At 43.4% G+C, this 26,210-nt stretch overlaps 1 protein-coding gene across 1 annotated transcript in view; it reads left to right on the forward strand.

The window, feature by feature from the left end:
* Positions 1-26,210, forward strand: part of LOC132883328 (histone-lysine N-methyltransferase PRDM9-like) — a 75,688-nt gene that overhangs the window by 24,198 nt on the left and 25,280 nt on the right. Inside the window, exons 2-14 of the mRNA XM_060916794.1 lie at positions 3,871-3,954; positions 4,121-4,217; positions 4,370-4,456; positions 4,700-4,769; positions 4,951-5,054; positions 5,146-5,418; positions 6,981-7,074; positions 7,216-7,283; positions 7,419-7,601; positions 7,726-7,764; positions 7,876-8,001; positions 21,963-22,134; positions 25,707-25,978. Of these exons, the coding sequence (XP_060772777.1) occupies positions 4,125-4,217; positions 4,370-4,456; positions 4,700-4,769; positions 4,951-5,054; positions 5,146-5,418; positions 6,981-7,074; positions 7,216-7,283; positions 7,419-7,601; positions 7,726-7,764; positions 7,876-8,001; positions 21,963-22,134; positions 25,707-25,978 (1,581 nt within the window). The 5' untranslated portion in view covers positions 3,871-3,954; positions 4,121-4,124. The remainder of the gene's footprint in view (positions 1-3,870; positions 3,955-4,120; positions 4,218-4,369; positions 4,457-4,699; positions 4,770-4,950; positions 5,055-5,145; positions 5,419-6,980; positions 7,075-7,215; positions 7,284-7,418; positions 7,602-7,725; positions 7,765-7,875; positions 8,002-21,962; positions 22,135-25,706; positions 25,979-26,210) is intronic.

Here is a 26,210-nt window from a genome sequence, read left to right on the forward strand (position 1 = left end):
CGATAAACCATATTCTTCAGCGCAAATGAGGCGAACCTAATTCAAATGCGTGATAGCTGCACAAGGCAAAATCATATGGGCCCACGTCATGCCATGGCGGGGAAATTAATAATCAAATGGCCTTACCTTGCTTAAAACGTTGTCTTGATCACATAACTCCTTACAATTATTCCACTTAAATCCATACGGTTTAACACACCCAACAAAGATAGCAAGCGCATTGCTAATTCCCACCAGAAACCTAACAGTTTACGCTACGATGTTTTCTTCCGTTTCTTCAGTAGATGACATTTCAAACGTTTATTACCCACATCCCAAATGTCATACGTTATATTATTTTACCTTGTTGTTACTCATGTAACCTACTCAAAACACTCAGATTGGAGGTGTTCCCCTCTCGCGCCGTGACCGTCTTCTTACATACTTTACACACAGCTTCATCTGTGTTTGCTGGCTCTCCCTTTTCGTTTGGTTTGAAACCAAAATACTGCCACACTGCCGATGTTGTTGTTTTTTTTGCCACTAACTCGTTATCTTGACTTGCCATCTTTCAACCGCGGTCTCAGTCTCTCGCGAAGCTTTCTGTCAGACTCCAAATGTCATGCAGGGTTGCCATGGTAACAACATAAACAACCCTGCACGCGATGAGAACTTCTTTAGAAAATTGATAGAATTAGTGAAAATACGATCACACAGTTATTTGGGATGATCTTCAATTTATTATTTTATATTATGACCTCATGTACTCCATATTTATTTAGATATTATATATATTTTTTTAAATGACGGTAATGAGACCGATAACGTTGGTACTTTTGGATACCTCGGGATACCTTCTTACCGTAATACCGCCCAACCCTAGTGTCCACCCACTTCCAGCCAGCACGGTTCAGCGCGGTTGTAGTCGAAATGCAACTCCAACAGCCCGACTCAGCTCGACTCGGCACGGCACGGCTCAGCCGCGTTTGTAGTGGAAAAGCGGCATATGTGTCAGCCCTGTGATGACCTGGCGACTTGTCCAGGGTGTACCCCGCCTTTCGCCCGTAGTCAGCTGGGATAGACTCCAGCTTGCCTGCGACCCTGTAGAACAGGATAAAGCGGCTAGAGATAATGAGATGAGATGTTGAGGTGAGGAGTGTCATTTCTTGTGCATTATATTTAGGCAGAGGTGTCAAGTAACGAAGTACAAATACTTCGTTACTTTACTTAAGTAGAAATTTTGGTACTTTCTACTTTACTGGAGTAATAATTTTTCAACCTACTTTTTATCTCTACTCGTTACATTTTCAAGCATTTACTTTTACTTCGTTACGTTTATAATAGTCTCGTTACTTGCATTTCATTGCGCCAATCTTTATATTACTTATATTACTTTGTCCACCTAATAAACTGCCACTCAGGGCGCTCCAAGCACACAGCAATCCGAGCTCTGACTTCGACACCGTTAGTAAATTGCGGGCTCTCATTCGTTTGTCAGGAGTGGAATCCCCCCCCCCCCCCCCCCCCCCACACACACACACACACACACACACAAACCATATGTGGCATTCTCTTTTCTGAGTCAGGTTAAGTTTACAAACGCAGTTATGGTATCTTGGTGGGTGTTAGTGAGTAAAGTGACAGGTCTTAGCTTAGTAAACGTTATATTAGCTTGTAGTGTGTCAGCATTCCAGTGGCCGCCCTTTCTCTCCTCGCCTGTGTTCAGCCTCGCATTGCTGGAACACAAACATTCTGTTGACTTCTCTCGGTGAAGCAGTGACTAGTAGGGATGAGAAAGTGTTTTTCTTGCATTTTAACTGGAACCTGCTGCCTCTACTGCACGTCCCATATGAAAAAGAAAAAAACTGCAATTTTACAGTAGTGTTAGTGTAGTATTCATTCATTCATAGCATTCAAATACTGTATTATTACTGCTGTTTAGACAGTGAATGCAATGCAACTTTGGACACAAAATGATTGCCAGCATACTGCAAAAATATTGCGTTATACAATATTTTGGACATTACAATTTTTTTTTAATATATACATTTTCAATAAAAATGTATTGATAACTAACTTCTGAGGTATGAAGTTTTACACCATTACAACACTTACAGACAACAAGTCATTATTACTTGTGCTCCATGAAACACATTTTAATGGGTCAGGAGAATGGACTGTATGTGGACTTCTAGGCTGCGCCTTTGTCCTTAATAGCATTTTTTCCTCTTTCATTACTTTTACTTTTGTACTTTAAAGTAGTTTAGAAATCAGTATACTTTTTACTTTTACTTGAGTAAAAAGCTTCAGTTGATAATTTTACTTCATGAAAAGTATTTCTAAACCACAGTACTTCTACTTGAGTAATAAATGGTAATACTTTTGACACCTCTGTATTTAGGTCTACAACAGGCTGTCATGAAAAGACCAAACTTATTGAAGATTTCCGTAAAGTAACAATGTATGAATATACATCATATATATTAAATGCACGTCATATACAAGTGTGTATCTTTTTATAAATGAGGTTAGCTTGTCTAATGTAGCATGTTGGGGAGAATCATAGTATCATATCTATATTTCTGATAAAATTTTAGGTATGATACCGTGTATAACTCTCCTCCTTATTGCTCATTTCATGGGGGGAAATTGCTGGGATGTGCCGCGCAGGAGCGTCTGCCCACATTTTTTTAAGGCCGAGATGAACTTATAGTTTTTGATTTAAAAATTTTTTTTTTCCAATTTGTAATGCCCATTGTACATGCCTGTTCTTTAACTCAAAATCACCATCTCGATCTTCAAATTGACCGTATGGTATCTGCATTACATGACACAACATCCTGTCCAGATAAAACCTCGTTAGTACACACAACAGTTGAAAGGGAAGTGATGAGTTATGTTGAATGTTGCCTGCTTAATATGCAAGACCTCCTGCTACCATGATAACATCAGAAGAAAGCTTCAGAGAATTATATGACAGAACTTTTTTCTGTTTTTTTCTGGTTTGCACTTCATTTTAAAGGATTAGAGTATTCAAAGACATGAATAGCTAAAATGCAGAAATATAATACTGTAGAGCTTGTTTATATTAAAAGGTGCATTGATTTTTTTGAAACCATCAAATGTGAATTGATTAAAAACAAGTCTCTTGTACCATATTAATCATTTTCACCTGGTAGTCCACCAAGAAGGGGAATTTATTTCCAAATACATTGCAACTTTTTGCAGATAAAATTAATGGTTTTGGGGTGTAAAAAAAAAAAAAGCCAAAAATCATTAGCCCCTGGGCCCCGCCCCCCTGGGCCATGGGCCCCGCCCTGGTTTTTTCAGACTTTTTAAATATTTTTCATTCTCATCCCTGGTTTTAACTGTTGGTGTATTTCTAAACAAGAAGATTAAAGATGAAAGCTATATATTTATCTATCTATTCAGACTACATTGTTACATTCTCCTTCTGTCCAGGGAAAACCACATTTCTCCGTGTTTGTTTGATTGTTTGTGATAAACTGTGATTAAATGTCTCTGTATGGACTTAGAAAGAAATTACATTTAAATGTAATATATATGATTTAACAACCAACATTGATTAAATAGAAAAGCGAGCATTTTCATACATGACTACTTTGACTTTTAGTAATTAATGTACATTTTGATGATAAAATCCTGCACATTAGCTTAAGTTAGTAGTATTACTTGTGGTGGTGTATTTATAGTGTTGATGTGATTCTTTGTCTTGAGGAAAAAAAATTGTTTACTGATAAGTCAGCAGGCCCTGCTCTGCTCTCTCACAAACGCACATTACAAAAAGTAAACATGTTTAACGTGTCTGTTATGCTGTTGGCTTGTTGCTGACTCAAAGTAACAGAGGGACATTTTCTATTTTTATTGCAGGTTTTCTTTGATTGATTGAAGGTTTTGATCATCATCTTCGAGATTCATCGCCCTCAACTCCTCACCCTCAGGACTCCTGGAGCAGTTTGTTTACACACACACCATCACCACATCATCCTTTCTTCCACTCTCAATATTATATTAGGTTATTTTAGATTAGATTAATTTACATTAAGTAGTTAGGTTAAGGTTTAGGTTACTTAACCTATTATCTTTGGAAGAAGTTTTTTTTTTTTTGTCTTCTGTCCAGCAGGATGCCGAGGAAGGGAAGGAGGTCCGAGGCAGCAAGGCGCCGATGGAGGAAGCGCAACCTGGAGGAGCCAACTCCAGTCACTTCCCCCCCGAAGGTATTTACACAGTAGATAAGCTTCTGTGTCACGGTGACAACTGTCTGCATGAAAATAGCAGTAGAAATGTCACATATTGCTTTCTTTTTAACTGCTGAGTTCAGTATGTAACTGCCATGACTTAGATTTCTTTGGTGTTGATGTTTCATCAGACGGTCCAGACGGTGTCCACCCCACTGGACGCAGGGTCCAGGACCAGGGAGACCTACCCCCCCTGCTCTCGAGCTCCAGTCAGCAACGTATGTTCCTATCACAACTCGCACACAGAGAGAGTTATTTTAAGGAACGCAGACACAGTGTTTACACTGAGACACTGTCTGAGGTTTAATATGTTTACAGTCACACATCATCTTGTATTTAAAATGTGTTTGTTTGAACTTGTCTGGTTTTATCTTAGCTTTGTTTGATTTAACTATGTTCTTTTTATGTGATGCAAAGTCACCTTGAGTGTTTTGAAAGACACTTATTTTATGTGTCATCAGGTGGTTGGATCTTCACCCCCAGCCCAGCCTTTCGGGAGCCTGGGTAATGTGTGTCCCGAAGTTCGTGCACGTGAGTATCCACCTGTTTTATCCCTAAATGATCAATAAACTGATTCATCATCAATATTAAACTTTTTAAACTGGTTTTCTTTTCTGTACTGTTTTGCTCATATAAACGAATGATTGTTGACATTTCCTGGTTTGTTTTCAATTCAATAATACCGTTATCTGTTTTGTCCTTTACTAAACAGGCCGCGGTACCGGGTTCCGCCATCGGGTGTGGAGGTGGCCAATTTCGAAGCTCACTGGACGGAGCCACAAGTTGGTCATCCCACCGGAGTCTCCTGACAAGAAGGTGTTATTATTGTCCAGTTTATGAAGAAAGTAATTGATCTTGAGAGGTATTAATGATTTTCATGCTAAAGAAATTTTCTTTGTTGTTGCAGTTCATTCTGATTGTCGGGGACTCCCACCTCCGGTCCATCGCAGATGGTTTCACCGTGATGCCAGAAGGAAAGTTTTCTTTTGGTGTCCTGTCGACCTATGGGGCCCACGCCGCTCAGCTGCGGACTGAGGTCCTACATGCTAATGTTCCTCGGTCCCCTGATGCTGTTTGTGTTCTTGCCCCTAGCAACAACCTGACCGCGAGCAGGACCATCGATGAGGCAGCCGTCGATTACGCAAGTTTCCTCACTGCTGTGAGGAGCCGCTGGCCGGAGGTACGTGTTATTTCATGTCTCGCTTGTCCTGTATTTGTAGGACTTCAACAACACTAGAGGTACATTGACTAAAGTCATTGATTAAAGTTATAAATGACATGCGTCTTAATACTGATGCAGGCAAAACATCGGTCCTGGTGTTACTGGACCTCAGTGCAGCTTTTGATACTGTTGATCACAACATACTGCTATATCGACTTGAACACTGGGTTGGGTTGACTGGTAAAGTTATCAATTGGTTAAAATCATAGTTAAAAGATAGAAGCTTCTTTGTTACCATGGGAAATTGTTCCTCGACATCAATGTCCTTGACCTGTGGTGTCCCCCAGGGGTCGATCCTTGGACCATTTATTATTCAACCTTTGTATGCTCCCACTTGGACAAATTATCAAGAACAACTCAATGTTGTATCACTGCTATGCAGATGACACCCAAATTTACTTTGCTCTATCACCTAATGATTATACCCCCCTTGAATGTCTCTACCAGTGTATCGACCAAATCAACAACTGGAGGTCACAAAATTTTCTCCACCTGAACACAGATAAAACAAAATTACTTCTATTTTGGGAAAAAAGATGAAAGACTCAGGATTACCACTATTCTTGACACAAAGGGGATTAAAACAAAAGATATGGTTAAAAATCTTGGTGTTTTCATTGACAGCGAGCTAAACTTTGACAGTCACATGAAAGCAATCACTAAATCAACATTTTATCACCTAAAAAACATTTCCAAACTAAGAGGACTTGTGTCAAAAAATGATCTGGAAAAACTTATACATGCCTTCATCTCTAGTAGGGTTGATTACTGCAATGGCCTTTTCACAGGCCTGCCAAAAAAGACCATCAAACGACTTCAGCTGGTTCAAAATGCAGCGGCGAGGGTTCTCACACGAACAAAAAGAACAGAGCACATTACTCCAATTCTAAGGTCCCTTCACTGGCTTCCAGTAAGCTACAGAATTGACTTTAAAGCATTGCTGCTGATGTACAAATCTCTAAATGGTACAGGGCCCAATTACCTCTCTGATATGTTGCAGCGGCCTAACCCGATCAGATCTACCAGATCGCAGCAGCAAAATTTACTGGTAAAACCTGTTGTTAAAACAAAGTGTGGTGAAGCAGCGTTTAGCTACTATGCAGTACAGCTATGGAACCAACTCCCAGAGGACATCAAAAATGCTCCTGCTGTTGGCAGCTTCAAATCTAGACGAAAGACCAAGCTGTTCTCAGATGCTTTCTGCTAATTGATAAATATCGTCATCTTTACGTTTTAAACTTTACTTAACTTTTATTCCATTTTATTCTGCTGTTTTCACTGAACTTTCTCTCTTCTTCCCCATTTATTTTATGTAATTTTATTTTCTATTGTTTACTGTTTTGCTTTTACCTCTGTAAAGCACATTGAACTGCCACTGTGTATGAAATGCGCTATATAAATAAACTTGCCTTGCCTTACTCTAAGATTAAACGTATGAGCTTTTAATAAATCATGTGCATTTATTGTAACGTGTGATTTTGAATGAAAATGTCAATTGGTAACAAACGTGTTTTCTACAGGTCTTTGTGCTGGATTTCCCCCCCCGTCTGCAGGAGGATGAGACATACCAGGTCCTCCTTCGTCAAGAGTACCACCGCGTGACGGCTCGTATGGGTGTGTAAACATATCACGTCAATAAAAACAAGAAAAAGAAATGTACTTAAAAACGTCTGTGAAGATATAGTAATGAACATAGTCATAATACACGTGTGGATGTTGTAATGACTTATTTTTTTTTCTTTTTTATATTTTTAGGTGTGAGGTACTTCTCTGTGGCGGAGCACTTCCCCCTTACGCGCTTGGATCTGTGGAGCAGAGACGGCGTAAGTAGAATATCTATGTGTGACAAAGTCTAATTTGCTATAATTTCTTGTGTGCTGATATGAACTAGTCAACACAAGCTACTTTTTTATAGTTGAACTTTGTCTGTAAATGGATTTGTATTGTCATGTCTGCAGATTCACCTGAGCGATCGTGAGGGGATGGGCATCCTTACCCAGCTGCTGTGGACTGCCACAGAGCAGTTCCTGGAGACACCACCACCTCCCCCGGTTTCTCCTAAGCTGGTTGTGAAGGGAGAGGTACGTGCTCCTCTGTCTCCTGACCCCTTCCAGTGGAAGGTCGTTGGTCAGAGCAGCAAGGTTAAAGGTTTTTTTTTTTTTTTTTTTTTTTTTATTATGTGTTTGTGTACATTTTGGTAAACAGGGTCACAGTTGTAATTAAAAAGCATCTATTTAATCAAATATGTGATGTTAATTTTCCCAGTTGCAGGTTCCTGGTCAGGCCAGCTTGGCTCAGCAGCAAGTGAGTTATTTTTTTTAACAATAAGTTAACTGGTTTATTTAGTATTTAAAGTTTGTATATTTGACCAGACAAATATTGATGCGCATTTGTTTGTTTTTTTGTCTTTCGTAGGAGGAGTCCTTCCTCCCACTGAACCCAGTGTGGTTAAGTAGCATGATCCTTCGTGCCATGGAGGAGGTGTCTCCTCCTCAGCTGTCTGGTGTGGAGGACTGCAAGTCTCCTCCAGCACGCAAGAAGGTAAATTGATGTTTCTTCTCGGCTGCATTATAAAGTTTCTCCTTGTTCCCTACAGTTACTGATGCTATGTTTTATTTGACTTTGCAGAAGTCTCAGTGCAAAGCACAGCAAACTCTTGTTCTTCTGCGTGTTTCTTCTTATTCATCTTGCGTACAAATTTCGATTTCGAATAACCCAATAACCGTACATCGCACACAGACAAACAATATATCAAAACGTGCAGCTCGATTGGACTCGCTATGCTATTACTTTGTTCATCATTCTACTTCGCGAAAAAAATCACGCAAAATTTCCCATTCATTTCAATGGGAATAAATGAAAAAAAATGGCACGTTTTTATCGTTTTTCAAACATCTGCTGCTCTGGCATGCTTTCACCTAGAGACATGATTCAAACTTTAAAATGGAGACAAAATTCTCCTGTGTGGATCTGGCATTCAACTTTTTTTGCTAGGTTCTATACTTTTTGATCAGTCACAGATCAATCACCATGATCAATTCTGGAGAAATTCAGACTTTATACTGAGTGTCTATGGTGTTGCACTTCAGTGAAGGTGATCCAGTTCGAGTGTAGACAGCTTGAAAAAAAAGCTCTAAATTTCTCATTTAAACTGTGTTTTCAGCCACAAATTTCACTCTCTGTAATGGAAATTTCTAATAAACACTTCAGAACGCTTAGCAGTCGTCTTTTCAGTTATTTATTATAGTAGATCATATAAACAGATATATAAAATAGGAAGGGAAAGAAGAAGAGAAGATACCACTTCTGATGCCGAGAGTACGCACACTCTGAGTTGTGTTTTAGGAATGTTATCTATCCTCTGAAGGCATTCGCTCACTGCTTGTGTCTTCACGTGATTGGCTCAAGACTTTCTATGAAGTTTTACTAATGAGTGCACCTGGCATGCTTTGGTACGTGTAGGCAGATGCAAGTTAGGGAGAGCTCAAGCTCCCTGCTTATCACCACTGAAGTCAGGAAAGGTGGTTACATCATGAGAAGATGCGTAGTTAGGACGAACTCAAGCACCCTGCTCATTACCACCAAGGCCACAGAAAAGCGATTACAACATTGGAAAAAACATCTTTCTCAGTATATTAGGCCACTTGAGCTCTACACACAGAAGCCCAGAGAATAGGAATGTTCATCCACTAAATTTCCCTCACATTCTCCCCCCTTTTTATCCTACAGGATAATAATTGCTAAAGGAAAAGAAATGTACACAATTTCAGTGATGAGAGTTCCCAGAGAGATTCGACTTAACACGTCATTGAGTGTACAGGGATAATGCTAAGGCTGTTTTGTAAGACATGGACGTCTTAAGTTAACATTAGCAAGCTATATACATAGATCAGGAATAATAGAACAGGAAACAACTGTAAATGAAAGTGTTTTAAGTTAGGACTAATTCATTTCAACTGTGCTGATGTCATCAAACGGTGGGTTATAGTCTTCGTGTGGGTTTGGAGGCCAGTCAGGTAAGTCGTCGGAGTCTGTTTTCCCATCTGGTAACCAGTATTTGTCAGCTGCCTCTGAAACACAGACATACAACATTGACAGAAAACAGGGAGCAAACATAGCATCACAATCACTAAGCCCAGGACCGGTATGGTGGATAGAATCAGAGTCTTCATCCACTCAACCAACACCATCAGCTGTCTTCAACTCCTCCATGCTCATAATTGTTCAGCAACCTTGCGCATCTTGTTCAGTGCCTCAGTGATGTTACTGAGTTAACCCTTGCCCTTCTTGACGTGTATTGGTGCTCAGAGGGCGGGCATGCCCTATCAGCCCTCGTCCCACCTCACCGGGACTTGGAGGAAATTCGAAACCCTAAGACTTTATTGGCTAGACACTGAAATACTCTTCCCTATTGAGGGTGTGTACGTGATTGATGTGATACTTGCACTGTTCCATGCAGTGATTCCTTTCTTCCTCACGAGCTTTAGTCAGCGTCTAGTCACTTAGGCCTTCCTCTTCCTCCTGCTCAGCCGGTTCAGGAACCCTCCTGTAGTGGCTAGTGTGGATCCACATCACACTGCCTGTGACCTTCACTGCCATTGGGGTCATGAGCAGGACCTGGAATTGGCCATTCCACCGTGGCTTGTTCCACTTGGTTCATTGGAAGTCCTTCGCCACGATCCAATCCCCTGGTTGTAGATCATGCAGAGGTCCCTCAGTGGGTTTGGGAAGTGCTTCTTTTACCTGTTTGTGGATAGATTTCAAAGCAGAGCACAACGTTGCACAGTAATTCAACATTGCATCATCACACAGTGTGGTGTCCGGCAGTGTTCCTTGAACTGGCCCTATCCCCGTGTTGGGTACTCGTCCAAACAGAATTTCAAAATGGGCTTAACCCATGTTTAGGTCTAGTTTGCATCCTCATTTGTGTGAGTACTACAGGGAGGACCTTTGTCCATCCTAGCCCTGTTTCTGCACAAGCTTTGCTTAGTTTATTTTAAGGGGCCCATTTTCCCTCTCTAAGTGTCAGTTCAATGAAGTCCATTTGGAGATGATCAAATGGTTTGTCTGGTATTGGGTGTGCTGCTTGAGTTAGTTTGATACCTTGACCTGCATTATGTTGTGCGCATGTCAAGCATTGCTTGCAAAATTTCGCAGCATAATTTGAAAACCCCTCTATGAACCATCTCTTTGTTACTTCTGCTACCATCCCCCCCTTTTGACACATGGGTGAGCCCATTGTGCCAATTTTGCATAGAAAGGGAACATGTATTTTCGTAGACAGGGACGGCCCGAGGGACAAACCCAGACCAGACCGAGTTTGCAAAGATACAGCCTGCCTGTTTCTAGACTCGTCTCTTGTCCTGGGTGGCAGTGCTCTGAAGGTCCGCTAGTTGTAAACAGGGGGTAGAAACCTGAGGAAAGGCGAGGTTAGAGGGTGAACTGGAAGTTGAGGCTGCACACTTGGCTGCCGCGTCCGCCCTGGCATTCCCTTGAGACGCAAGATCAGTATTGTTAGTTTGGGCAGCACACTTGCACACAGCAATGGCTCTAGGGAGTAGAATAGCATCCAACAACTCAGAGACCAGTGTATGATGTGCAATGGGAGATCCTGTGCTAGTGAGAATTTCTGTGTTTCCAAATAGTGCCAAAATTGTGCACAACGCCAAATGTGTACCTACTGTCCGTAAAAATATTGACAGATCACCCTGCAGCCAATTTGCATGTCTCAATAAGGGCACAGAGCTCTGCGGCCTGTGCCGACAGGTTTGAGGACAGACACGACGCCTTGAGGACCTCGTGATCTGAGACTACGGCAAAACCTACTTTCTTCTTTCCCGTCTCTGGGTCTCTGAAGGCTGAACCATCCACATAGAGGACCATGTCTGGATTTTCCAAAGGGTCGCTCTTTAAATCTGCCCTGGGGGAACAAAAATCGTTAGTGAGTGCAACACAGTCATGTGGCTCTCCATCGTCCTCTGTAGGGAGAAGAGAGGCAGAATTCAGAACAGAACAACGTTTCACAATGATGTTAGGCATATCAAGTATGACAGTGTTATACTTCAACCATCTCTGTGCTGACAAATGTGACATCTTTTTCTCCAACAGAAGCAGGGAGACAGCATGTGGGACCAAAAGGGTGAGGTTAGAATACCCCGCAATATTTCTGGAGGCAGTTACCGCCTTTTCAGCTGCAGCAACTGCACGCAGGCAAACAGGAAGTCCAGCCTGCTGGAGAAGTAAGCTACAGGTCTCAATCTATCCCCGTGTTTCTGCAAAAGAACAGAGGTCATGAAACCCTTCTTTTCATCTACAGTTTGAACAAATGGTTTATTGGGGTCAGGCAGTCCCAGAGTGGGTGTGGTCTGCAGAGCGCTCTTTAGGTACGTCAGGCACGCATGGGACAGCCGCAGCATTGACTGCTTGCAGATCTTGGACAAACCTCCACTCATCGGGCTGGGACGGTTTTCTTGCCTTCTTAACTGGAAAAAATAAGAGTGCGCACTGGAGAGTCCTGGCAAGGGACAATTACATCTGCCTTCAGCAACGAATCAAAGACCGGTCTTATACCTGTGATTGCTTCTGGTTTGAGTGGGTACTGGGTCTGTCTAGGCCTGAAATCTGATTTTGGGGTGATCACCACTGGTTCAGCATTCTTTATTAGGCCCACATCATGTTTACCCTTCACCCAAACGGAATTTGGAACTCCTGCCAGTTTGGGGTGCACCTCTGCTGGAGTTATGCCTGTGGAAACAGAGACAAACAGGCCACTATGGCCGGGGTCCCCAGGACCCTGGTCATCAGAGGCTAATATTATGCTGCGCTTAACATGGCATGACTTTGTTGTAGACCCCAAGCTTTTTGCAAAACAACACACTAGGGTCCTCTGTTTGGGACCACTCATTGCCATTGGCTGCGCACTTCTTGACCCACTTCCCCACGTCTTTCCAATGGGCGGCTCGTGGTTTTGCTAATGAGACCTGGGGTATAGAATTAACAATGTAAGAGAGATCATGTTGGCAGCAGTCAACCTCAGAGTCCTCTGTTATGAGGCCGCGCATAACATGTTTGAGAACACTGCGATGAGCATTGATGCAGCTGTTCGGACGAGTAAAATGGACCTGCACAGCACAATAATGTTTAGACCAATATGTAGTTTTGAGGGTCAATCGTTCACGTGCATGGGGGTCTGCAAACCAAGTATTTTCAAACTCTACATCTTGCCCTTGGTGAACATGTGCTGTGCAATGTAAATCTTCCTCTTTCCTATAGTCTGTGTCAACTGATGAGGTTTTCAAGTGTGCGAGCTGTACAAGGTGTTTGGGAGTTTGTGTGAGTTGATCTGAGCAGAGCCGCCAGACATACACATACAGAGGGCTTCCAAACCCATACTGCACACTGCACATTTCACAATAGTTAGTCCATCTGGAGTGGACGTGAGATTTACTCCTAATTTGCACATTAAATCACGTGCTAACAAATTTACTGGACATGTATGTGTGGGATGAGAAATGAGTGGGACGTAACTATTCCTCCCTCACTTTCACACGGGAGGTTGACTGAGAAAGTTTCGGTTACAGGTCGTCCTGAGATGCCCACTGTCTGAATAGAATTTGAGCTGAGCGGTGGGTCTACTGGAAGTACCCCATGTTGTATCACTGAGTGTCCTGCTCCAGAATCTACTAAAAAGGTTAACACATGCCCACATACAGTGAGGGGCATACAAGGGAGTTTAGAGAAGGGAATAGTTGTGTATTTTAACAAACTTAATGCAACTTCAGGTGTATCTATTTGGACTGGTGTATCGGGCATTTCTGTGTAGTCTTGCTGTTGCATGCAGGTGCTGCTACTAATGTGTTTAACGTTATGTGAATGCTGCTGTCTGTGTATGTGTATCATCAGGTGTGTGTGTGTGTTACCTCCCCTGTTCTCTGTGTGGGGCCCGTTCCTGGAATCCGCCCATCAGTCTGCTTTGCTGTACTCCTCACAGGGCCTCTGGCTGCTTCTGTGGAGACAATCTCGAGCAATGTGTCCCTTCTGATTGCGGTTGTAGCAGGTTGCGCCTTTTATCCAGGACAAGTCACCCCAGGTCGTCCTGCCTCGGCCCTACCTCGACCTCTTCCTCTAGGTCCAGGCTGAGCAGTCTGGAGAAGAGTGAGAGTGGCGGCGTGTAGGTCTTGGTCTCTTTGTGCCGACTTTGTCTTCTCCTTCTCTTTCAGCAGCTTTTCTGCATGCACAGCGTACTGCTCGATCTTGGTGAGGCTCAGGAGTGCCTTCCACTGCAGCCAGGGTCATGGGCCTGGTCAGGCCACTGTATTTTTTTTTTTTCCTCATGCGTGGCGGTGAGACGGGTGAGAAATGCTGACACCACTTCACCATCTTCTTGCTTACACATACTGATCTTAGTAATGTCTATGTTCAAGGGAAAGCACTGTCCAGACGAGCACAGAGAGCAGTGATGGTATCTCTATACTCACCATTGCCAGCCGCGCTCCAGTCTGGTGTAGTCATTCGCTGGTCAGCTTCCGGCCACTCTCTGGAAACCTTGTTCCAATCTATACCCATCTTGGTCATGAGTAGGCGGCGAAGTTCATGGGTGGTCGGTCGGAATTCTCTGCAAAATAGCAACAGCTCATTACCAAATCTCTTTCCTCCTACCTCTCTCACATTGGGAAGAGAAGCCATGCTTTCCTTCATGTCAGCTGTCGTCCAGGGTCTGCGGACTAGAAGCACGCTGTCAGCTCCAGCCACTTCCACCATTGGAAGATGAAGAACTTCAGACTTTAGGTTACAGCCTTGTGGACCCACTGGTGAGCATGTGGTCAGGTCCAGGAGGGTGTCTCTTCCATCACCATATGCAAGACCGGATCTCGTGTGTGATGGAGAAGCGCTGAGAGGCGCTGATGCTGGAGGCGGCTGGTAGGCTGGGAGAGATTCCAGAGGCTCAGTTTTTTTTTTTTTTTTGTCTTGACTTCTCCCCCTTTCTGTGGGTGAAGCGTTTGTGGGAGTGATGCTCCGCCTTGCTGAGGAGGCAGTGTGTGTCGGGGTGGTGGGGCAGACTCCAGGTCAGGGTCCATCTTAAATTTCAAACACTGAGAAGAGGGTGAGAGCCCTGCCTGTCGTGTCTCTCTTTCGTACTTTCTCTTAAGTATTTCTTCTTTCCATTCAGAAAATGCCCTCCAGTCCCCTAAGAACTTAACATTATCTGCAGACTCTTCTTTTTCCTTCTGTTTCAACTTTTCTTCTAACTGTCCTATCTGCCTGGGACTAAAACTGCCCTTCTCAGGGAATTCTAAGTCCTTTACCCATATATCAAACTGTGCCAAATAATCCTCGCCATACGAGGTTTTCATAAACTGGATGTTTGGGCTGTCATAGAAACATCCAATTCTTATTATAGCACATATAGCCTCACGCTTGCTTTTTTTTTTTCTTTCCCTAACTTACCATTTCTGTTCCTCATTGTACACTGTTATATCAATAGGTTATGACAACAATGGCTGAGTTTTATTTATCAGGATCACAAGAAGAATAGGTTGGACTATGTCCAAAAATGCGACACAATAATCCTTTAGGTGTGTTCTTATTAGTAAATAATTTATCTGGCATTTGCCTTAAGCTAAAAGTAGTTATCATTTAGCACAACAACCTCAAAGACAACTCACGCATGTGTACAAAAGCTGTTTCTCTGTTTCAGAATTTGGAGGAGAACAGTACTCTGTTAATTCATCAATATTTTGCGTGCACACTGGTGTGTCTGTGGTTTCACGATCTAACCTCTCTATCCCATTCCTCCGATGGGCCAGTTGTTCACACAGAACAAAGGGAGCAAGATTCAATTCCTGCGAATCGCTGAACGTGAATCCGTCGAAACACGCAACCGTACTTCACCTCCTCAAGTAGGCGAGCGATTACCCAGTCGTCACTTAGGCGGATAATTCTCTTACACAACCCAATAAACTACTCGCGGTTTGTCGTCTCAAAATTGTGTTTTATCCGTTGTCTGCAAACATATTGATTGGTACCACAGCTTAGCAGTCCTCCTGGGCTCGGACAAACTTCTGCCCGTCTCTTATATCAGTCTCCCTTGACTGGGACAATCTCTGTCCATTTCTTATATCAGTCTTCATTGACTAAGACAAATCTCTGTCTGTCTCTTATATCATTTTTTAAATACTAGGACAAATCTCTGTCCATTTCTTGTATCATTCTTTAAATACTGTTTCGACTAATTTCTTTACACAAGAATGCAAAGGTATCACTTACTGGTTCGGTGAGCCCTGATGGCCTGGTCTCTCGTCCGAGTTCTCAGCTCCGCACCGTAGCCTTGGGAATGTTCCGTCGTCCGAGGATCAGATGCATAGGGCCCACCCAGGGACGCCAAATTGTAATGGAAATTTATAATAAACACTTCAAAACGCTTAGCAGTCATCTTTTCAGTTATTTATTATAGTAGATCATATAAACAGATATATATAAAATAGGAAGGGAAAGAAGAGAAGATACCACTTCTGATGCCGAGAGTACGCGCACACTGAGTTGTGTTTTAGGAATGTTATCTATTATCCTCTGAAGGCATTCTCTCACTGCTTGTGTCTTCACGTAATTGGCTCAAGACTTTCTATGAAGTTTTACTAATGAGTGCACCTGGCATGCTTTGGCATGTTTAGGCAGATGCAAGTTAGGGAGAGCTCAAGCTCCCTGCTTATCACCACCAAGGTCAGGAAAGGTGGTTACATCATGAGAAGATGCGTAGTTAGGACGAACTCAAGCACCCTGCTCATTACCACCAAGGCCACAGAAAAGCGATTACAACATTGGAAAAAACATCTTTCTCAGTATATTAGGCCACTTGAGCTCAACACACAGAAACCCAGAGAATAGGAATGTTCATCCACTAAATTTCCCTCACATTCTCCCCCCTTTTTATCCTACAGGATAATAATTGCTAAAGGAAAAGAAATGTACACAATTTCAGTGATGAGAGTTCCCAGAGAGATTCGACTTAACACGTCATTGAGTGTACAGGGATAATGCTAAGGCTGTTTTGTAAGACATGGGCGTCTTAAGTTAACGTTAGCAAGCTATATACATAGATCAGAAATAATAGAACAGGAAATTCCCTCACACACTCCACACAATTTTCTCAAAAGTTGGAGTCACACTTGTCTTGATTCACACAATGTGTCTACCTAAACGATAGGATTTACAGTTTTTGCACAAGAAGCCTCAACGTGACCGGTTCACAGCCCAACTGCTCCATTGACTCCATTGATTATAATCCCGACAGTGCTTTGACGAAAAAATCAGAAATGTCAGTTGGTTTCAACTGGCTCTGTTGTCCACAATTTTTACACTGGGACAAAAAAATTACGTCAATGTCTTCATGAGAGCCTTGTAGCGCTCAGTGTGAAAGAATTTTGTTTTCGTGTAAATCACTGTTGTTTGAGGAGAAGAAAATCTGAGAAAAAGCTCTCTTTGCCTGACGATACCGTCATTGTAAGTTTGTTACGCAATAATGAATACAGCCATGGTCCAGTCTTGGAGGATTTTATTAGGTGGTGTGATCTATCTTTCTTGGTGCTTAATACATCCAAAACAAAGGACATGATTATTGATTTTTAGAAATCAGACTCCAAACCATGATCCCACAGTCATCAAGGGCCAATCTGTTGAACGCGTGGATAATTACAAGTATCTTGGGATTGTCATTGATGATAAATTGACTTTTAACAAGAACTGCGAAGCAGTATGCAAGAGCGGTTGTTTATGTTCGGAAATTGTTCCGTTTTAACATTGATAAAACTATGCTGACCCTATTTTATCGTGCTTTTATTGAGTCATTGTTATCTTTGGCCTTCGTGTCTTGGTTTGGTAATCTGTCACTACAGGACAAAAACTCCCTGAACCAAATAAATGGGCTGGGTGGCTAATTGGGAAGCTTCAACCCACCATGTCTTCTCTTTATGACAGAGTTACAACATAAAGCTACCTGTATTCTTAAAGATGGCTCACACCCTTTGCATGGTGAGTTCCAGCTCCTTTGCTCTGGTCATCGTTTTGGGGTCCCTAAGGGAAGGACAAAACAGTACAGAAAGAGCTTTGTACCAACAGCAATTGTATTGCTGAACAGTAAGGCCCAGAGGTGAATAATTTTGTTCATGCTGAACAATTGATGATGAAGTACTTTTTAAAGATCACACTTTTAAGGATTGTATATGTTAGGATGTGTGTACTGTTGTCATTTTGTATTGGGATCGCTGAATTCCTGCCTGCACAACGAATTTACCAGTACTATGGTATGGTACAAATAAAGAAACCTTGGACTCACCCTCCATTCTCAAACTGCCGCTAGGCCATGTCCCTACTGCCACATACCCCCACCGGTCGACTCGGGCTGGGGAGCCATCCATCCTGCAGTGGACTCCCCCTTCAATGGAACAGGAAGTCTGCCACTACCATCTGTGGACCACCTCGAATGTAACCATGTAACCTCCTGGAGGGTGAGATACCAATGGGTGATCCGCACATTGGCATCCGTCATGCGGTGGAGTCACTGGAGGGGCACGTGGTCCGAACAGAGAGTGAAAGGGCACCCCAACAGGTAGTATTGGAAGGTGAGGACCGCCCACTTGATGGCCAGGCACTCCTTTTTAATGGTGCTGTACATACTTTCGCGCATCGAGAGCTTGCAGCTGATTTACAGTTCCTTGCTCTCCACCTTCTGGTACAAAACGGCCTCCAGCCTTCTGTCCGATGCGTCTGTCTGTAAAATGAAGGGGAGAGAGAAGTCAGGGGAGTGTAAAAGTCCCCCACCCACGAAACACACTGCAGCTTTTACCTTGGTGAAAGCCTGTTGGCACTGCTCCGTCCACTGGACCGGATCTGGTGCTCCCTTTTTAGTGAGATCAGTCAGTGGGCTGGTGACATCTGAATTAGAGGTCTGCGCGGGTCGGATTTTTCAGTCCCGCTCCCGCCCGCATTGTGCAGTCCCGCTCCCGCCCGCAAAGAATTATGATTTTCAGTCCCGCTCCCGCCCGTGCCTGCCATATTTTGTCCCGCTCCCGCCCGCAAATCCCGCATGATGCAGACGTTCGCGTTATTTCTCAGGAAAGTTCTTGTCTTGACACAGCGTGATGGTGCCCCGCCCCCTACTTTGAGTGGATTTGAGCATAAATATCTACAGCTCATGTTCACGTTTATTATTTACCTTGTTTCTGAATTCAGCATGTAGTGTCTCTAATAATAATAATAATAATAATAATAATTGGTGCTGTCAAGCGATTAAAATATTTAATCGCGAATCGCACATTTTTATCATATGAGAAACCATTGTAATTCTCTGATCAGCATAAAGTGAATGGGCTTGCTTTGTACCAATGGTGTGTGTTTTTTATTGCAAAGCAGAGCTAGTAAGAGAAGTGAATTGATTTACTGCTTGAGTTAGTCTACAACTCTAATCAGAGAGACAGGTTACACAGTGACGGTAGGCTTGACTCAATGCTATCCCAGAAATCATTCCTGTAATATGCAAATTTGGCTGTCCAATCAGAGGCGGCCAAATTTGCATATTACAGGAAGGATTTCTGGGATAGCATTGAGTCAAGCCTACCGTCACTGTGTAACCTGTCTCTCTGATTAGAGTTGTAGACTAACTCAAGCAGTAAATCACTTCACTCATGGTTCTCTTGCTAGCTGGGTGTGAACTGCGAGTCATTAGAGTGATCAAAGGATTTCCCATTAGGGTGATCAATGGCAAATTTAAGATTCCATTCCTCACTCAATCTGGCAATCTGACACTCTCTGCAAATTTGGGCATCTTAAAATGTTTTTATTAATGCCAAATAAAATATCCAGCACAAATTATATATGATAGACATAAATAAATAATTTATAAATTTTATCTCAAACACGTTTTTAGTTAGCGGGACTGCAGCTTATCACCGCTCCCACCCGCGCCACATATGTGCAATCCCGCCCGCACCCGCAGTGAGCTTTCAAAATTTGTCCCGCCGCACTGCTTTGCGGCGGGTCCCCCAGGACTCCCGCGGGAGTGCAGGGCTCTAATCTGAATAATTAGGCATGAACCTAGGATAGTAGCCAGCCAGCCCCAGGAACTGCCTCACCCCCTTTTTGGTCTTGGGCCTCGGGCAAGCTGCAATCGCAGCAGTCTTGTCAATTTGGGGATACACCTGCCCATGACCCAGATATCATACTTCCACCCACCCAATTGCATGTTTTTTGTTTTGGGTTAGCTGTGAGACCCACATGCCTCAGTGACTCTAGGACAGCCCTAAGGTGTTCAAGGTGCCGAGGCCAATCATTGCTGTATGTGATAATGTCGTCAAGGTACATTGACACACAGGCAGTGTGGGGATGGAGGATATTCTCCATGAGCTGCTGGAATGTGGCGGGAGCCCCAAATAACCCAGAAAGAAGCTTGACAAACTGGTGTAATCCAAACGGTGTGGAAAAGGCCATTTTCTCTCAGGATAGAGGAGTCAAGGGGATCTGCCAATATCCCTTTGTTAATTCCAGTGTCGAATAAAAGTGAGCAGCATCTAACCGATCAAGCAATTCATCAATGCGAGGCATTGGGTATGTGTCGAATTTAGACACCACGTTGACTTTTTCCTATAGTTTACAAAGAACCGGATCGATCTATCAGTCTTGGGTACCAGGACCACCGGGCTGCTCCAGTCACTGTGTGATTCCTCAATCACAGACGTGGAAGGAGAATACGGGAGGACACCACTGGTGCGGTGGGCCAGCTGTGGGGAGCCAGCCCCTGTCTCTGTGGTGGGGGAATGGGATGGGGACGGGAAGAGAAGGGAGAAGAGGCGACCCATCTGCCTGCTGTCGGAACCGGCATCAGATGGCCCTCCACCAACTTGATGGCTTGCTCCAGGGACGCTGAGCGATGGCGCTGGACCCAGTCTGCCGTTCCTTCTGGAAGTTGAGCGATAAACTGTTCCAGTGTCACCAAATCGATGATCCTGTTGGTGTCATGGTCTTCCACCCTCAGCCGCTATTGGTCGAATGCGAACGGCCGGCTGACCTCCTCCAATGTCCGTGTCTAGAAGCACTGGCGATGGTGTTCTGGAGAGTGGCCGACACACTGCAGGATGACTCTCTTCAGGTCGGTGTATATGAGCTGGCTGCCGGCGGCGAGCTGCTGTGTGGCGGGCTGTGCCTCGCCAGTCAGGAGCAAAAGTAGGCATGCTGCTCGACTGGCCACCCCCACACTTCGGCTGCTGGCTTGAAGTGAGCAATTAAAGCCTTCTGGATCGTTGTACGGGCCCATCTTTGTGAGAGTGCTGTGGGGAGGGTCCGCTGCGGTCGAGGTCCCCGACAACACAAGCAGATGCCGGAACGCTTGGCGATCTTCCTGCTGGGCCAGTATCAAGGCTTCAAAGCATTGCTCTTGTTCCTTCCGGAGAGCGGTCAGCACTTGATTCTGGTTCTGCTGGGCAGTAGCGAGGGCATGGATGAGATCCTTCAATGAGGAAGACTTCATGTGATGGTTCCCTTCTGTACTCCCGGGTTTCGGCACCACTCTAATACGTCCCTCATGTGGATGGAGTACAGAAGCATGGCAGGCGAGAGATGACGTTCTCACACACCTTTTTTATTTTCGTGTTGTTTTTCAGCTTTAACGTCCGTTTAGGTACACAGACGTGTGCGTACACACAGTTGTGTTTTGGTCTGAGGAAATCTCTTCTCTCTGCTCTCTCCCTTTTTTTCTGTTCTCCAGTCACTGCAACACACACACACACACACACACACACACACACACACATTTAATTGACAACAGGTGCATTGACTTTGCCACTCACCTTCCCTGGCTCCGACCTACATTCACAAACTGACACTAAGCCATGCCCCCACTGCCACAAATGCGTTTGAAGTTCTTCATACTAACTGTCCAGGTTTTTGTGTCATGCCGAGATAATCATTATAAAGAATCGCGATGCCTCCTCTGCCAGTTAGACGAGGCTGGTGTATATAACTGCAACCAGGAGGATTAGTTTCATTTAATGCTGCAGACTCCTTTGGTTTAATCCATGTTTCTGTTTAAACACAGTATATTAAACTGCTGATCAGTAAGAAGTTCATTAACAGTTCGTGCTTCAGACATAAGAGAGAAAATATTTAAGTCTTACCTTTTACAGTAGGTCAAAGGTGCTGGCAGCGGCTGTACAGTCAGTATGATCTAATTTTATATTAATTAGATTATTAGAACAAACTCTGAGTATTTCTACTTTTTTGTATAGCTCGGGGAACAGGCACAGTCTCAATGTAATGAATCCTGTGTGATGACTCTGTGCAGGTAGCAGACAGACGGTTTAGCCTGTCCGTCTGCTCCCTGGCCTTGGCTCTGGATTGTCGTGGATTAACTAGGCCTGTTCTGAGACTATGAGCTACGCTGCGAGAAATGAGAGCAGCATCTTCCCGGGTGGGATGGATACCGTCCCGCCCTAACAGATTTGTTTGATCTTTAGCTGTGTGAGGACATGAAAACAGAGACATCCATGGATGGAGAGACTTCAGAAGCCTGTGTGAAGAAAGAGGAGACGCTGGAGCTGAATATCTACAGCTATGGAGACGATCTCGACAACCCACCTGAAGGTCTCTCCGTTAAAGTGGAAGATCCTGATGAGAAAGACTATCTCTGTAAGACATTAGGCCACTCTGGTGCTCAGTAACACTCACTGTTTATTCTACCCTGCACACTATCTGGTGCACTAAAAGTGCAATACAGTACTTTTGGCATGTAGCCTCAGTCTCTCTTATAATTTTAATCAACAAATTGACATTGAAATTTAGATTTTTTATTGATTAAAGTATGAACTTTGTTTATAGAGCGTGTAACATGGTAGCAAGGAGTGAGAGAAACTTTGTTTATTTATTTTAAATACTTTAGTTGTTATAAACTGAGGATGTTAACCTGAACAAAAAAAGCATGGAATATCACACGATGGGTGTGTATTAAAAAAAATCTATGCTGCGTGGTTTTATTTTCATATTACAGCATGGCCCAAAATGTATGATTCCCCTCAAACCATAGTGATTTGCTTGTTATTGCAATTTTTAATTTATTAATGAATGACACATTCAATGTTTAATTTGTTTCTGTTTACATTTAGTGTTGCAGAATGTCTGCCATTCTCTCCAGCCACTCCTGTGTTTTATTCTGAGACAAAAAAAAAATGTGGGATGTCGTGTGACCTGAGAAACCAGAAAGTCCTCTGTCCTTAAGACTCTTCCATCTTGGGGAAATTTACTGACTGATACCTGGGTCTCCTTCCATAAATGTTAAATAAATGTGTCGTAACGTCTTCACCACATTAGAAGATTATAGGTCCCCCCCCCCCTTCTTCGACCGTTTGTCGTCCAGTGTGGTCACCTGCTAGTATCCACCCACTAGCCAGGTCTCTCGAACCATGTGAGTGAAGGCTAACACGTACTTCCTCCAAGACATGTAAAGCCATCAAACTCCTCTTTTTCAATTGCAGCTCATGCTGTGTCACATGATAGCAAAACACACCTGGAGGACAGTGCTATGTGCTCTGTTCCCCACATGCATAAGCTCGCAGAAGATCCCAACCAGCTGTGATTTAATAGGGGACAGAGAGTATGCCCCTCATTATGCCTCTGGAATGGAATGGAATGTTCAGTCAGAGACAGTGGGTGTGAGAGACAGGAGTCCAAATATACGGATTTCGGGGCATCACAGTGGCGCAGCTCCGGGGTCCTGGATTCGATTTTAAGCTCGGGTTGCTGTCTGTGTGAAGTTTTGCAAGTTCTCCGCCCCGTTGGACTATTTATTTATTTACTTACTTTCTTACTTACTGTGTGGACAGAAGAAGAAGAAACTTATTTGTCACATGCACACTTCAAGCACAGTGAAATTCATCCTCTGCATTTAACCCATCTGAAGCAGTGAACACGCGCGCGCACACACCCAGAGCAGTGGGCAGCCACACCAGAGTGCCCGGGGAGCAGTCAGGGATCAGGTACCATGCTCAAGGGCACCTCAGCCCAAGGCCGCCCCACGTTAACCTAACTGCATGTCTTTGGACTGTGGGGGAAACCGGAGCACCCGGAGGAAACCCACACAGACATGGGGAGAACATGCAAACTCCACACAGAAAGGCCCTCGCCGGCCGCTGGGTTCGAACCCAGAACCTTCTTGCTGTGAGGCAACCGTGCTAACTACTACAACACCGTGCCGCAGTTAATTTTGTTTGCACGTGCATGTGATTTTCATAACAAATTTGGGAAATTCTGTTCCCCAGAAGATAAGCAAACAAGTAGCTGAATTTAAAACAACCCTGACCAGGCAAGTCCTAAGAGAATACTGTAAATACATCATGCAGTGCCAGAGTCATGTTAATGAACATTCGTTTTATTTTGCCCTGCAAGCTTTGTATCTGACCATTTGTTTACTCCCACAAGGAAGTAAAAAAACTCATATTTGTATCCAGTACTGGCACAAAATATGGAAATGCCTAGGAAAAGATCGATTTTTGCATACTTAATCCATGCAAATGACATCAGAATCTGCACTGAAGGCAACTGAAATACATTATGAAGATACAGAGACACCTTTTAACCACAATTTTATACTTTACCCATGAAAATACTAGCAGTTTTGGCCATCATTGTGTGATAAACATCATAAAAATATTGGAAATAGTATCTCTTTTTTTGTTTAGTTTAGCCCCAAAAACCACCTTAATCACTCCTTGTTGGGCAATCCTACCATGATATGCTAATTATTCCACAGGTGAAAACCATTAACTAAATCATGTGGTCTCTACAAATAATTCATTAGAAAAAGTATTTATCCTCTGACTACAGCCAGGCAACAGGCAGAAATGGCATTAGAGAGAGAAACTACAGAAGAGCAGCGTATTAGGATGAAAGTTTTGCAGGAGGAGGGCCATTCATAATGATCCATAGCAAAGAAACTGCATGTGACCCACAGTGCTGTCTGAAAATGCCTCAAGCATCACCAGAAGACTGGGAACTTCAAGAACATTTCAGGCAGAGGAAGGAAGACAAAGTTGACTAAAGCTGATGTCCAGTACCTCAAAACTACATCCCTACGAGAGAGGAAGAAATCCAGCAAGGAACTGGCACAGGACCTCCAAGATGCTACAGGCAAGGATGTCTCCCCACACCTGGTTAAGAAGATGCTCTCAGCAGAAGGCCTCAAAGGTCATGTGTCAGTGTGCAAAACTTTTGTTGAGAGGTGGAAATAAGCAGAAGAGACTTAACTGGGCAAAAATTCACAGGAGTTGGACTTCTGAGCAGTGGAAAAGGGTCATGTTCTCAGATGAGAAGAAATTTTGAATTATTTGGCAACGCTATGCAACAGTAAGTCAGGTGCAGAAAGGGAGAGAGATGCAAGGCAAACTGTATTTCTCCCACAGTAAAACATGGTGGAGGGGTCCTGCAAGTATGGGGAGCCATCACCTACAATGGAGTTGGTCATCTCTACAAAATAGATGGGACCCTCACTGCTGACAAGTACAGACAAATCCTTATCCATCATGCTGTGCCTTCTGGAAGAGCTCTCATTGGCAACAACTTTTATCTTCCAGCAAGATAATGACCCAAAACACACAGCCAGGATGGTTAAACAGTATTTACAAAACAAAGAACAAGATGGCAGCTTGGCAGTTCTTGATTGGCCAGCCCAAAGTCCTGACATGAATATGATTGAGCAAGTCTGGAACTACATGGAGCGAGAGAAGTTGAAAAGGGCTCCTTCAAACCTGCCACAGCTCTGGGAAGTGTTGCAAGATATATGGAGATCAATTCCACTTGATTTTATTCATAAACTTTATGATAGCATGCCAAATCATGTCAGTGCACTTCAGTGTCAAGGGGTTCCATACCAAATATTGATAATATTTTAGAATGATTTACTCTGGTTACTTGTAACATTATGATGAAAATGTTTAGTTTATTAAGAGAACTTGAGAACAAAAGGTCAAATTGTGGTGTTTTGTCATTTTGGTAGGTGTTTCCATATTTTTTGCCAATACTGGTACTTTGTTGTGTCCTGTTTGATCCCAGTCCTGATGGACACCTAGTCTCAACCAGATGCTCAGTGAACCTTACTGGCAAGCTTTCTTAGGATAATCTTTATACAGTGCTAATGTACCGTATATGGTCTTAGATAGACACACACATTTGGGCCTCATTTCTTCCTGTTGTGTTTTCTCTACTCCCAGACTGTGAAGTTTGCAAATCCTTCTTCCTCAACAAATGCGAGGTTCATGGACCACCCCTCTTCATCCCCGATACTCCTGTTCCCATGGGAGTCCCTGACCGAGCCAGACAAACACTTCCTCCTGGGCTAGAAATCCAGAAGTCCAGTATTCCTGATGCAGGCCTGGGGGTGTTTAATAAGGGGGAGACTGTTCCAGTAGGTGCACACTTCGGCCCCTGCCAGGGAGAGCTGGTGAACAGAGAGGAAGCCAAGAACAGTGGAGACTCCTCGGTTGTGAGTTTGTAATAAATTTTATTATAAAGATTGTATATTTTTATGTAACAAAATATGATGAGTAGATGAAGGTAGCTCCAATTTAATATCAATTTCCTCTTGCAGATATGTGGAGTAGTGGTGTAAATCCAGGGATGAGAATTTTCCGCCGATTGGCGGATTTCCGACTTTTTCAGACCAAAATGATCGTTTTTGAGATCGATGTAAATCCGTTGAGAAACTTTATTTTTTT

Source organism: Neoarius graeffei, chromosome 1 (genome assembly GCF_027579695.1).
Source record: "Neoarius graeffei isolate fNeoGra1 chromosome 1, fNeoGra1.pri, whole genome shotgun sequence".
Classification (NCBI taxonomy): Eukaryota; Metazoa; Chordata; class Actinopteri; order Siluriformes; family Ariidae; genus Neoarius; species Neoarius graeffei.